At 36.7% G+C, this 13,999-nt stretch overlaps 1 protein-coding gene across 1 annotated transcript in view; it reads right to left on the reverse strand.

The window, feature by feature from the left end:
• LOC126483951 (zinc finger protein Xfin-like) overlaps positions 1–5,443 on the reverse strand; it is a 345,327-nt gene extending 339,884 nt beyond the window's left edge. The window contains exons 1-2 of the mRNA XM_050107239.1: positions 5,257–5,443; positions 5,079–5,177 (exon numbers count right to left, since the gene is read on the reverse strand). Of these exons, the coding sequence (XP_049963196.1) occupies positions 5,079–5,177; positions 5,257–5,284 (127 nt within the window). The 5' untranslated portion in view covers positions 5,285–5,443. The remainder of the gene's footprint in view (positions 1–5,078; positions 5,178–5,256) is intronic.
• Between the last annotated feature and the right edge of the window lie 8,556 nt (positions 5,444–13,999).

Genomic DNA, 13,999 nt, shown 5'->3' on the forward strand with positions numbered 1-13,999 from the left:
GTCACTTAACACACAAACTAGAAATTTTGTTAACTCATCTTGCATTCTCCTACAGATACTAGATCGAGACACCTTCCCATACACCACAGCATCATCAGTGAATAGCTGCAGATAGCTGCTCAACCTGCCCATCAGATCATATATCTATACGGATAATAACAGCAGTCCTATCACACTTCCCTGATGGTCTCCTGGCAGTACCCTTGCCCCTGATGAACACTCATACTGGGTTCTACTGCATAAGTCTCTTCGAGCCACTCACACGTCTGGGAACCTATTTCATATGCTCATACTTTCGTTAACAGTCTGCAGTGGGGCAACATGTCAAAGACTGTTTAGAGCTCTAAAATATGTAATCTGCCTGCTGACCTTCATCCATGGCTCACAGGGTGTGTGTGAGAAAAGCATAAGCTGAGTTTTCCATCTCAAGGAAGTTTATTATACTCAAACTGAAAGTGTGTTCACAAATTTTGCACCAAACCAATATTAAGGATACTTACTTACTTACTTACTCCTTGGCACTGTAGCCCAAGTAGGGTCTCGGCCTCTCTGATGATCACAGCCCAATCCTGGACATTTTCTGCTCATTTCCTCCATCTCCTGACTCCAATCTTTCTCAATTCATTTACCACATCCTCCAGCCATCATTTCCGGGGTCACCTTTTGCTTCTTTTGCCAATTGGATTTCCTGTGTAAATCTTTTTGACAATTCGATCCTCCGACATTCGCTCTACATGGCCCAGCCATCTCAATCTGTTACACATAATTTCAGTCACCAAGTTAGGATTTCTATGTAGTTCTTCCAATTCCTTGTTTCTCCTTATCCTCCATTGCCCCGCCTCATACACGGTTCCAAAAACCTTTCTTAATATTTTCCTCTCTCATCTTCTCAAGAACTCTTCTTTTGCTACAGTCATTGTCCATGTTTCTGAGCCATATATTACCACCAGTCTTAAGACTGTGCGATAGACAGTTACCTTCAATTTTCTGCTCAGGCTACGTGACTGAAGGATCTGGATCAGGCCCCAATAAGCTCTATTTCCTGCAGCAATCCTAGATTTTATTTCTTCTCTTATTCTGCTATCCTTCTTAACCAGCACTCCCACGCATTGGAACTTCTTGCATCTCTCATAATTGTCTCTGTTAAACTTAACATATTTCTCTGTAACAACAGCATTTTTCCTGGAAGCAAAGAGATACTGTGTTTTTGTGTTGTTTAGTCTAAGTCTCAACTGTTCTACCTCCTTTTCCAGTCTGCCAAATTCTTCTTTCAAACTTCTAGACAACATACACACATCATCGGCATAAACTAGATTTTGGTGCATATGGTTAAACAGAGTGCCACCTCAGTTATCAATCTCCACCCTTTGCATCACTCTCTCCAACACATTGTTGAAGAGTAGTGTGGATAATACATCACACTGTCTTAACCATTGGCTGACCTCAAATTCTTTAGAAAGTTTTTCTTCTACTTTTACCTGGCATTTTGTGCTGGTGAGGGTCATTTGTACCAGTCTGATAAGTTTACTTGGGAATTCCATCTCCATTAAGGTTTTGTATAGCTTTTCCCTTTTAACACTATCATAGGCCCGTTTAAAGTTTACAAAAAGCTGGTGTACATACACATTATATTCATAACACTTTTCCATTATTTGCCTTATAATGAAGATCTGGTCAGTTGTTGATCTGCTTCAACAAAAACTGCACTGGTAGTCGCCGAGTATTTCTTCTGTAATTGGTGCAAGTCTCCTGGTAATTACTTTGGCTAATACTTGGTACACCAAGCTGACTAAAGCAATATCACAATAATTTTCACAGTTTGCTCTGTCCTTCTTCTTATGAATCGGACATATAATGGCCATGTTCCACTGGTCTGGCATCTCTTCCTTTTCCTATATTTCCACTATCAGCTGATGTACCAATCCTGTTAGGTGTTCACTTTCATCATTGATCATCTCTGCTGAAATGTTGTTAAATTGAGCCTTATTATTCCTTACACTTTTAACTGCCTTCCTAACTTCCTCTATTGTTGGTATAGGTACAGGTCTTTCATCCTGAGTAACATTCCGCCACGGTTGGTCACACAGTTTCATTTTCTTCCAAAACTTCTCTTTCTGTAATGACATTCAGCAGCTCATTGAAATATTCAACCCATCAGTCTAGAACCTGTTCTTCTCCTCCTATAAAATTTCCTTCTTTATCTCAGCAGAATACCGTACGTGGTTGGAAGCCTTTCTTCAGTTCCTGAATTCTCTTGTAGAATTTTCTTACTTCTTGATCATTATAGTCTTCTTCTAGCTCCAAATCCATCTCCTCTCTAATTCTCGTTTCTTTCTTCTGCAAATCCTATCTGCCTCTTTCATGAATTCTTTTGTATTAGATCTTGATGCCCTGTTTATCACTTTCTTCCTTGGCTCTTCCTCTGCCTTTTTACAATATTCATCATACCATCCTGCCCTTTTCACCCATTCTTCTAAACATAGAACTTTTTCTGCAGTTTCTTGTAGAGCCTCTTTAATCGTACTCCACTTCTCTTCTATGCTTTTCAGAGCATGGCTTTTTTTAGCATCACACTTATTCTGCAGTTCTCTTTCATACTTTTCGGGTACCCCCTTCTCTTTCAATTTGGAAACACTATATCTTTGTGGAGCTTTTCTCTTCCCTCTGGATCTATAGACAGCTATGCAGTGCCTGCATTTCACTCTTACCATATAAAGATCCGAATCAGAGTCAGCCCCCCAGTTAAGGATACTGATCTGTAATTTTGCAGCTCCCAACTTTTCCCCTTCTTATATAAAGAATTCAGCAGTGCTTTTTTCCAGTCGTTTGGAATTTTGTACTGGGCAAGAGATTCACTATAAATGCAAGCAAAGTAAGGCATCAATGTTGTTTAAAACCAAATTTGGATTCCATATGGACCTGGCAACTTATCTGTTTTCAACTCTTTCAGTTGCTTCTCTATGCCAGAGACGCCTATTATTTTGTCCTTCATATGGGAGTCTGTGTGACGGTCAAATGACAGTATGTTTGCACAATTTAGGAATCATTAAATGCAAAATTTGTAATTTCAGCTTTCTTTTGGCTAACTTTTACTGCCATTCCAGACTGATCAACAAGCTTAGCAATTTTATATAGTACAAGAATTTTATTGGGTTCTCAGTTAGAGTTTTGCTAATATAAGAAGATGGTAGTTGTGTGCCTCACACATTGATTTTTTTACAGAGCGACAAATCTCTACAACTTTTGCTTTTCATTTACGCATTCTGTTCTGAACCGAGAGTGCAATAGCCTCTGCTTCATCAGTATTTTCCGAATTTTGTTATTAAACCATCCAGCTCTATCCTGCTAATCTTCGCCTCCGCACCTCTTCTGTAAATCTGTTACCTACCTCAGCTGAGACCATATGCCTGTCTGCTACTCAATGCCTTATCTATGTGATGATAGCAATCAATCCTAAATCATATTGTTATTCCGTTCCAGATTTCCCGTAGTTTGAAAAGTGATGAAAGGATTTTGAAATATGATTTTTGATAACACAGTTCACAAATGAGAATTGTTTAGAGACAAAAGCTTTATGTAAGTTAAATGTAGCTCTTTGGCTTAAATATCCTGACTAATCATTTTTGTTTCCGAGAGAAAATGAAAATTATTTGCGAAAGATGCCATGTCATTGTATGGGAGAGCAGTTTCTTGGATCTGATGAGCTACTGAAAGAAGTTTATTCAAGTGGTAAAAACATTTACTGCCAGAGGAGTGAAAGCCAATGTAGTTCATAAACAGTACTATGGACATAAATTGTAGTGATCTGTCAGATTATATAGAACTATGAATTCTGAAATCACTGTTAATGTTCAGATTGCACCTTTCGTACTCTGTCTTAGCTGTATTCAAGTCTGCTGCTGTTTCAACATGTACCAGAAAAATAGTACACAAACTAAACAATCTTCAACATATACATTTACTGAAACCATACATTTAACTGTACAGCAGTTTATGCCTATAGTACATGTAAAATTCTTCCTCAGCATCTTCAGACACAATGATACGTCGGGCATTGATGGCGAAGCATTATTCATCAACAAAGAAATAAAAGCAAACTACATACAGCCTTAAAATGGAATTAAATTAGACTCAGCGTGCCAGTAAACAAGATGTGAGCATTATTTATTTCACTGCAATTATGGTACTGAGTAGAAGGTTTTACCAAAACAGTTTGAAATATACCTAAATTATACAGTGGACATAGAAACTGCCTTCTGGGCAAAGTAAAATCTGAATTTTTGCTGTAAAAATAATTCTTTAACCTGCCAAGATAGTTGCACATGCCCGTATTTAGCTTCTGGGATTTGGGAGGCACATGGTAGGTTAACAACAAGTGCTGGTTTCCCATATAACTAGGAGAATACAGTGCTGCTACCTACACTGTGCAGACAAGTGGGGTGCACAAATTCCTTATGAGGGAGAGGGGGAATCTTCTACCACCAACATCACCACATAATGATTAACACGCTAGCCTGCTCAGGTATGGAATGACACCAGGAAGAAGTAGATATAGAGGATTCCTTACTAAAACCCTGGAACACAATGGACCGATGTAGCTTAGTTATTACACTGCACTGCACGCATAGTACTTCGTTAAATAACTGTGTGCATCAAGAAGGCAACCTTCTCAGTAACTGACAATAGCTTAGTTGTTTTCTTATTATTTTCTCATTTTACCAGAATGCAGCACTAAAAAAAATTCACTTCATACAATTCCAAGATTCTCAGAGGCTAATGACAGCTGTGAATAAATGATAATTGTGGAACACTGACTAGGTTAACAGTCATAATTTGTTATTTGTGTAGTTTACCGACGTGCCCTGTAGTGGATGCTACTGCCTGTTAATGTGCAACTTGACTTGTTCCACATCTCTAATGGTTCTCCTTCATGATGGGATTTACAGCACATTTTATATGAATGCAAAAATGAAGAATGAACTTTACTAAATATGAGAGTACTTGGAAGTGGCTAATACAGCTTAAGCAGTATAAAAGAATCTGAAGCTACGATTTGATATAGAAACTAGTGCACTAACTTGTGTCTTTCTGTGTTCCAATAGCGTCGGATGTGAAATTGCTTGATAAACCTTGAGACTCGAGGAGAAACTGCACAGCTTGGCCATCAAAATTCACGTCTGAAAATAAATCATGAAAAGGTATTTTGGTATACGAGTACCCACGGGAAAAAATTACAAATTTCATCACATTACACACTTTGAAGAGCTTCATAAATATTTGCCATCACACAAAAGATGATCCGACTTCACAGGAACTTTAAGCATTTGTAGCACAAAACCTGAGTCGAACTAAACAACAAACACAAAAGGCCTACAAATTAAATTTTCAACGTTATTTTGCGGTTGTGTAAAGTTTACATGAGTCCATGTTTTCATACAGACGTTCATTCATTCCACTATCGATACCACTGAGGTCGACCTTAATTCCAAGTCTCGTGTGATTTCGGCAGAATATAATTTCAAGCAAGGCCAGACCAGTCTTGTGTACGCATACAAGAGTGTTCCGACAGCAAAACACGGGTAGTGATGTATATTGGCGGATTACAGTCTGTTTGTTGCTGTTTTCGTCAAGATTCTAGCTTGCTCCATCGAATTGTAGAAAGCATTCAGCAAAAGGCAACAAGCTATTCTCATTTCTAAAAGTTCCTTTACATTTCCCGATTTGTCTGTGCAGACTAGATTCGTAACCACTGTCTGCGTCTTTTACATTGCATTTACACGTTCCGACTGTAGGTACAGTTTTGCTCAGTGTTGAATTTATCGGGCAACAGTGTAGAGGTTATGGCCAAATTGAGTAAATCTGCTTATAAAGCAGTTTTGCTGTCTACAGGTATTATTTCGAAAGTTGAAAAGAAAGAGGTCACAACGTAAAAAGTGGACAAAGCACTGGCTTGTAAACCGTGCGTCGCACTTATATGATAATCTTTTCAACGAGCTAAAATTGGAAAAAGATGACTGATCCATCTATTTGAGAATGGATGAAGAAACATTTTAACGTTTTGTAACTTGTGAAACCATACATATATTACAGTGTAATGAGAAAATTAATACGTGTGTACGAGAGGCTTTTAGCGATACTGACTGATGGCATTCCAGACAAAGTACTTAAACAAAGCATAAATATTGCTCGTTCCCTTGTAGACATAATTACTCCCTCTTTCAGCACTGGCACTTTCCCTAAAGAACTAAAGCAGTCAATAATAAAACCATTATATAAAAATGGTGATCCTCATTATGTAAAAAACTTCAGACCAATATCCTTGATATCTTGCTTCTCAAAAGTTATTGAAAGAATAATGCATGAAGGACTCTCCGCTTTCCTGAACACAAGTAGAATATTAGTCATTGAGCAAAATGGCTTCAGAAAAAATAGGTCAACTGAAACAGCTGTATATAATTTCCTTAAACTTCTCCTGATCTCTATAGATCATAAAAAAAAGTATACTGTGGGGTGTTTTTAGATTTACCAAAGGCATTTGATGTTATTGATCATGAATTATTGCTTGAAAAACTATATTGCTATGGTGTACGTGGTACTGTTCACAGCTGGTTTAAATCATACCTGTCAGACAGATACCAGAAAGTAGAAATATTTCACAAAGGACCCTCTTACTTTTCAGAATATAAGGAAGTTAGTAATGGAGTGCCACAAGGTTCTGTGCTGGGACCTCTCTTCTTCTTGATTTTCATACATGACCTACCAAACTGTTAACACTAGCTAATGTTCTATTGTATGTGGACGATACGAGTCTTTTTATTAAAGCTCAAAATGAGACTGACTTGCAACACAAAGTAGAAATAACAAAAGAAGAAGCAGTAAAATGGTTTAGAGATAACTGTTTATTTGTAAATGAGAAAAAAACAACATGGATGAATTTCAGCCACATATCGAATAAAGTAAAGCCCAATATAGTTTTGAAACTTGGTGAACAGAAGATTTTACAAATTTCAAACAAAAAATTTTTAGGTTCTGGTTAGATGAGCATCTAAAGTGGGATAAACATATTGAAATGCTCAATAAAAAGCTAAGTAAATCCTGCTATATACTCAGAATGCTGAAAAACTGCTGCAGTGAAAAAACAGTAATATGTGCTTATTATGCTCTTATGCATAGTCTATAGCGGTATGGTGTCTTATTTTGGGGTAATTCAAGGCTGGCAAACCGGTCATTCATTATTCAAAAACGAGCATTAAGAATAATGTCGCTTCCATCTGTATATATCTACGAAAGTATCTACTTTTTCAAATCTCACCCCAAATTTTCTTCTTTAAATAGTGAGTGCCATGACTACCCAACAAGACACAGGAATGATTTCCACAGAGATACACATAAAACAGCCCAATATCACAAAAGTGCAATATATCACCTCAAAATCCTTTTTAGTGCTCTTCCCTTAAGCATCAAAAAGATAGAACAGTTTTCCATTTTTAAAAATGAGCTTAAAAATGTTATTAAGAGAATGTTTTTCAGTTTTACAGAGAACATGGATTTTCAGAACATAGTGACATAGTTGTCAATGATAATGATAATTCATATTTGAACAAATGTATGAAAATAGTCTGCCTGTACACACTATAATTAATTAATTATTGTTTGTTCTGTTATTCATGGGGGTCAATGATAACAATAATTCATATTTGAACAAATGTACGAAAATAGCTTGCCTGTACACACTATAATTAATTAATTATTGTATGTTCTGTTGTTCTCTACTGTAGTGGTCAATGATAATGATAAGTCATATCTGAAAAACAAATGTATGAAGCCTATGTTATTAATTTACTGTATAATTAGAGACTTATATAATGTAACATGACAACTCCTATATCATTGTATATGATAAAATGGATGCTGAATAAATAACAATAACAAATTTCTAGCTACTGCCAGAAGCCGCACTGATCTTAAATTTTCTGCTGTGGTGTTATCATCATCATCATTAACTCACATCATTCCAGAATCATGTCATGCTATATATGCAGTATTAAGGCAGCAATATTTGAAAATGAGAACAGAATCTAATCACATATCCTTTTTTTTAATTTTTAGTGTGATTAGGTGTCTTAATGTTGTACAATGAAAGAACATAGTCAAATTTATTCACAAATTTATACGCATATAATGTAGGCCTATTAAAATGTGACACAAAGATAAAATATTTTACATATCTCATTCTGATTGAAGGCTTGAAAAAATACATCACAGAACTCCCATGCACAGGATTTGTATTGTTTGTCGGTAGTATACTGTTTCCATTAATATTTTGCAATTGTGGCTCATAGAAAACTTCACTGATAAGCCTTTCGGTAAAAACTCCACTGGACCCAGTTGTCTGAGCTTATTGGCATACACTGTCTCTGTAGCATCTGTAGTATCTTCTTTCTCCCGTGTATCTACTTTTTTGCACGATATTGATAGAGGGTCTTCTCTTTTTGTCTTCTACATGTAAATTTTGAGGTAGGTGTGTTTATGGTCGCCACTGAAGGTTGTCCCCCACCCAAAACGCAATCTTTTAACAGAAATTCTGGTTTGTCATATTTGTTAACTGTTTAATTATTTAGTTTTTGAGCATCTTCCATGTCGTGCAACAAGTGAATCATGCGAAGTACAAAACTTATTCAACATCATTTTTTTAAAAATTATGTTCAGTTTTAAGGAATAAGTGTGGTAGTGGGAAATATATTCGATTGCGATTTTTGATTGTCAACTAAAATATGTTTATTTTTTCATTTTCAGTTTCCAAACTGTGAGGAAGACTGGAGACATATCACTAAGGAGTTTGAAGGAAATGGAATCTCCTACATGCTCTTGGGACTATAGGTGGAAAACATACGTGAAATATTTACCCAATAAACAACAGATCATTCTTTTACAAGAACAAATAACATAAAAGGTTAGTTACATTGGCTACAGTCAATGCTGACTACCAGTTAATAATGATCGTACTTCTGACGGATGTGTTCCAAAGGTACGCACAATCCTCCAGAAGGCTAGAGAATAATATCCTGAACATTTCAAAACCTGAAACTAGTGATGATCTTCAGTTTGTTCTCTTGTATTTATATTACACCAGATGATCTGGAAGAATCTGTGTCCTAGAATAAAAATCGGTTGGTAGGGTTGCAGATAGCGTACAACAGAAACTATTAATGAGAGCTTAAGTCCAATCGAAAATATTCGTTGGGTATTTTGCAGACAAAATCACTGCAGAATGATTCAAATTCTGATAATATCTTTGAAATGTGGTGTATTTTACATACTGATGTGCGTTTTTATTGAACTCACCTGTATAACGTTTTATATGGATGCAAATACATCGCATTGATTAAAATGAGTATATTTAGAAAGCCTGCAACATTATTTCACTTACCGTATATTCTGGTAAGTCAATGGTCTATGTTGATGATTGTGGAACTTCCTGATCATGCAGAAAAGAAAGAAACTCAGAATACCACAATGTTGATGTATGAACATCTTCACTGCTTGTCCCTGAACAACATGCCTGCTGCACTTTTTTACATATTTTATTAATTTTCTTTGCAACCATTGGCTCAACTTCCTTAGTTTTGTTACCAATCCCTGATATACTTCACTTCTTTTGTTTCTCTCAGTGTGCTCTTAACTTTCAGTTTTCCACACAGATGGTAACGATCTATAAAGTTCTAAAAATTCTGTTACAAACTCTCAGGAATAAATCTGCAGATCTTGAGACTCTCCAGAAACATCACTCTTACTGAACTCTGCTTTTCGCAATACCAGCCCAACAACGACACCACGCTCGCCAAAGCAACAATGGACTGAGTGATTAGCCTGAGATACTGGTTACCTACTCAAACCTAGCCAGACGTTGCACAGGCAGGACACAGACCAACAGCACAGACCAAAGCTTCTGCTGATGAGTAACTTACATGCAATGACTTGTTTGTGCGAACATGTGTATAGATGGAGCTGAGGTGGCACCAACAAGTGAATAAATTGCCGAAAGAGGTCAGTACTGACAGATTTGCAGTTGTAAATCTTTCTCACTGTAACATCCCACAAACAAGACAGTTAGTATACTTTCATTCACTCTGGCCTACAGCATAATCTTTTAAGCAATTCACCTAATGTCTAAAACATTCTGCAAAAATATAATGTAATAATATTGTATAAATTTGATAAATGAACACATTTCAGAAGCCTTTCAGTGCACGGATTCTTATATTTATTTCCCATTGTTGGAATGATTGTACATTTGAGATTTCCTATAGCCTTATACAAAATTTTAATTTGGTGTCACCACAAATTAAGAATTCCTTATTCTTCAGATGTGGTTGTAACGAGAGGTCACATATCACAACATCATTGCATCAATGGTCAAAGTAGGTGAGTGGTATTCGACATTCCAATGGCCCAACATCTGTCATCTCTATTCATTATGAATGAAGACTCCTCAAAATGAAGCATAAATAAATCATATACATTTATATTCTATAGAAGAATATCATATTTTAGCTACAATCATTTTAACCAATCAACTTATTTACCCTCACAGTACTTTAAATGTAGTAGATTTCCATTTCTCTCAAACAATTTTGTAATCATTTCATTTACCGGTTTTTGTCTCTCAGAAATTAGAATAGCTTGAAGTCTTTTCCTGAGTTGCTACAGCTGTTCAGTGCAGCACGATGGTTCAGTGCAGCACGTTGGAATCTTGATGAAAGCAATAGCAAACACACCTTGCAAAATGTCAAAAATTTCGTTTCAAGACAATACATGTTGGACTGTTAACTTCTGTGAAATACATCACATTCAATGTTTGGCTGTCAGAACAGTCTTGTTATTCGTAATGGCCATAATGTCATGTCTACAATGCATCTCAGATAGCAGAATTCGCACAGGCCATTAACAGAGCGTCACGTCACATTGAGATTTCTTGAGAATAAAGTTTTGATGATGGTGTCAGCTGCTAACATCAGAAGGTAACCTTTTTTCACCAAACTCACATTTGCTGTAGTCGTAGATTTTCTGCTTTTGTCTCATCTTAAAATTAATTTTCTTATTGTGCTTTGTTATCTTGGTAAACTGCAAATGTTCCACCAGGATTTGGATACTTTCTCCACTGAGTGTCCTTCCACAGTGGGAAGAGACATCTGAAGGCGAAACATTATTTAGATTTTACGATAACGGAATAAAGCTGACATCTACATTGTATATAAATAAGAACATTAGTTGATGAAGCAATTTTCATTAAATAACATTTTTAATGAAATACACAGTTCTAGTGAAGGAGAAAAATACAGTTGTTATGACGTTATCAATTATGTAAAGATAAAAGAACATAGTGGATGCGATAAACAGACTCTATTTATGCCATTATAAATATTGGTTGATTTGTTTGTATTTTTATATTTTCGTTAACAAATATATATCGATATTTTGATATCTTATTTCATTTCTTAACACTTTATTACATAAAAAATAGCACAAGAGGTTTCATAACATGTTTTGGAAATCACATTGCATAAATAATATCAGTAAAAATTATGCTGAATCATTAATAACTACTATGCAGAACTACAATGTAAAGAAAACATAAATACATTTATTTACAATGTAATTAAATGGGCATGCAAGCAAGTACATAGGTGTAGGAACATGACGAAAATTTGATAAATTTTAAGCTCCTTTCAGTATTATTTTGAGCTGTGCTTCCCATTCAAAAAAAGGAAAATCCTGAAAAATAATACCAAAAGTAGTTGAATCACTCCAGCCATGTAAGTTCCACTAAGAGAAGAAAGATTTCTCTATTACATAGCCAAGCAAACCAAAACAACTCCAGAATTTGATATTAATTTTAAAAGATACAAGCAGATCTTAAATAAAATTATCAGAAGACCAAAAAACTAACAAATGACAACTAAGTCACAGTCTGTTTCCAGACTTATGAACTTATTACATACGCTGAGTTCTTGTACAATGAGAATAGATATGAAACATAATGCAGTATCTCGAGGTAGTGTTTTATTTAGAATAATCATGCACATCCTACACCTAACAAATTAGATCTATTCATAGAACGTTGTTGTGTAAGTTTGATCACTAATCAAGTGAGAATTAATAGACAGAAATTAACAGTCACAGAACTTCGCACTACAGCAAGGAAAAACCGAAGACCATGCTCCTGATGACTTGTGCATGACCAATGTTGACAGATCGTTAAGCAAATCAGCTGTCCACTTGACTTTGCTGTAGGGTTGCAGATCCCTACAGCAGTCCCCTTGGGGAAAACAGAGTGTCGTTTTCAGTTTGTGCTGGTAGTGTCAACCAGGAATCGCACTGGGAAGTGTACATGCCACTAAGAATGCGTATGGCATTGTGGTTGAGTCCGTGATAGTTCTGGTAGAAGTTATTGAAATTTGGGTGTAGGCTGCAGATGGTTGCCTTGAACATTTAGTTGTGATTTTCCTTGCAAAACGAAAGCTGGTTTCATTCTATCGATTAAGACAGTGTTAGACTTGCCATTGATGAGAATGTCTAATATTCTTCCACTTACGCTAGGTATACAATGTAGACCAGTATACAGAGGTGTCAGTGCGAGTTTCATCCCATCTCTGCTCAACATTATATGTGTACATCCAATGCACAAAGATTTGTGGATCTCCATGGCGCGATGCCTTACGTGGCCAGGTTTGTGATATTTGCTCTCTTTAGGTGAGTAATGAAACGTGATTCATTTGAGATATGCATAGTGCCTTGCATGTGAGTTGATGAATTCATCAGGTAGCCATAGAATTTCTCCATATATTCACTAAGCTGGTGAAGCATCTAGGTCAGGCTTGCAGATGTTATGTAGGCTGAGACTAATGGTAATTCAGATGTCCATCTTGACCTATGACACATTAGTGTGGCTTTGAACGAGCGTTGTAACCATTCAACCATACTGTTGCTTGCAGGGTGGTAGCTTGTTGTTTTGTGGTGCACTGCACGGTAAAATTCACTCAGGTCTGTTGCAATGTGAAGTGGGCAACGAAAGTGGTATACCTACTGCGACACAAGGGCAGTGGCCAGTATCTCATCTGAAATCTTGTCCACAGCGATGGTCTCTGGCCATTGGGGAAAATGCTCAATCGCTGTCAAAAGATATCGTCCATTTGAAGTGGGTAATAATCCTACCTCACCAACATGAACATGCGCAAATCTTGCTGTTGAGTGTTAAAAATCTCGCACTGGGACATACACTTAGTGAGAAATTTTGATGCCTTGGACTTGTGGACATGTGCAAGCCCAGATTTGACAATATTTTTGCATTCCTGGCCAGAAAAAATTAGATATTTATTAGTTTATTTGTTGCGTTTATGTCAGGGTGAGATAGATTGTGTAAGCTATGGAAAGTATGTTATCGAAATGGAGAAGACACGAATGGACACAATTTCTACCATTAGAAATCTCGCCGTGTAGTTTGGCATTTGAGCCTGGAACGTCACTAAGACTCAACTGAAGACCAGACGCAGTGTCTGTCAAAAGTCCCTGTTGCTTCCTGTTCAGATTCTTGTGCCTTCGCTAGCTGCATCGAGTCTACCAGCTCCATGTTACTGCTCATATGGAAAAGGCAGTCTGCCACTGGATTATCGATTTCTGATATGTGTCCCAATCAGAGCTCATTTGTGCGATAAACTCCAACTGATTTTATTGTCTTAGCAAGCACTTGTCATTATTTGGCGAATGGGATAGACGAGGGGTGTATGGTCTGCATAAATTGCAATTCCCTTACCTCCAACTGCGCAATAAAATATTTTATGGACTCATAAGCTGCGAGTAATTCGTGGTCGTACGTTCCCCGTTTATGTTGTGCTGGCGAGAGTTTATGTGAGTAGAACAAGAGAGGCTGTCAGACGTCATCTACTTCTTGTTGTAACGTGACACTAATTGCAGTTTGGCTGGCATCCAATATGAGTGC

This window comes from Schistocerca serialis, chromosome 6 (genome assembly GCF_023864345.2).
Source record: "Schistocerca serialis cubense isolate TAMUIC-IGC-003099 chromosome 6, iqSchSeri2.2, whole genome shotgun sequence".
NCBI classification, from domain to species: Eukaryota; Metazoa; Arthropoda; class Insecta; order Orthoptera; family Acrididae; genus Schistocerca; species Schistocerca serialis.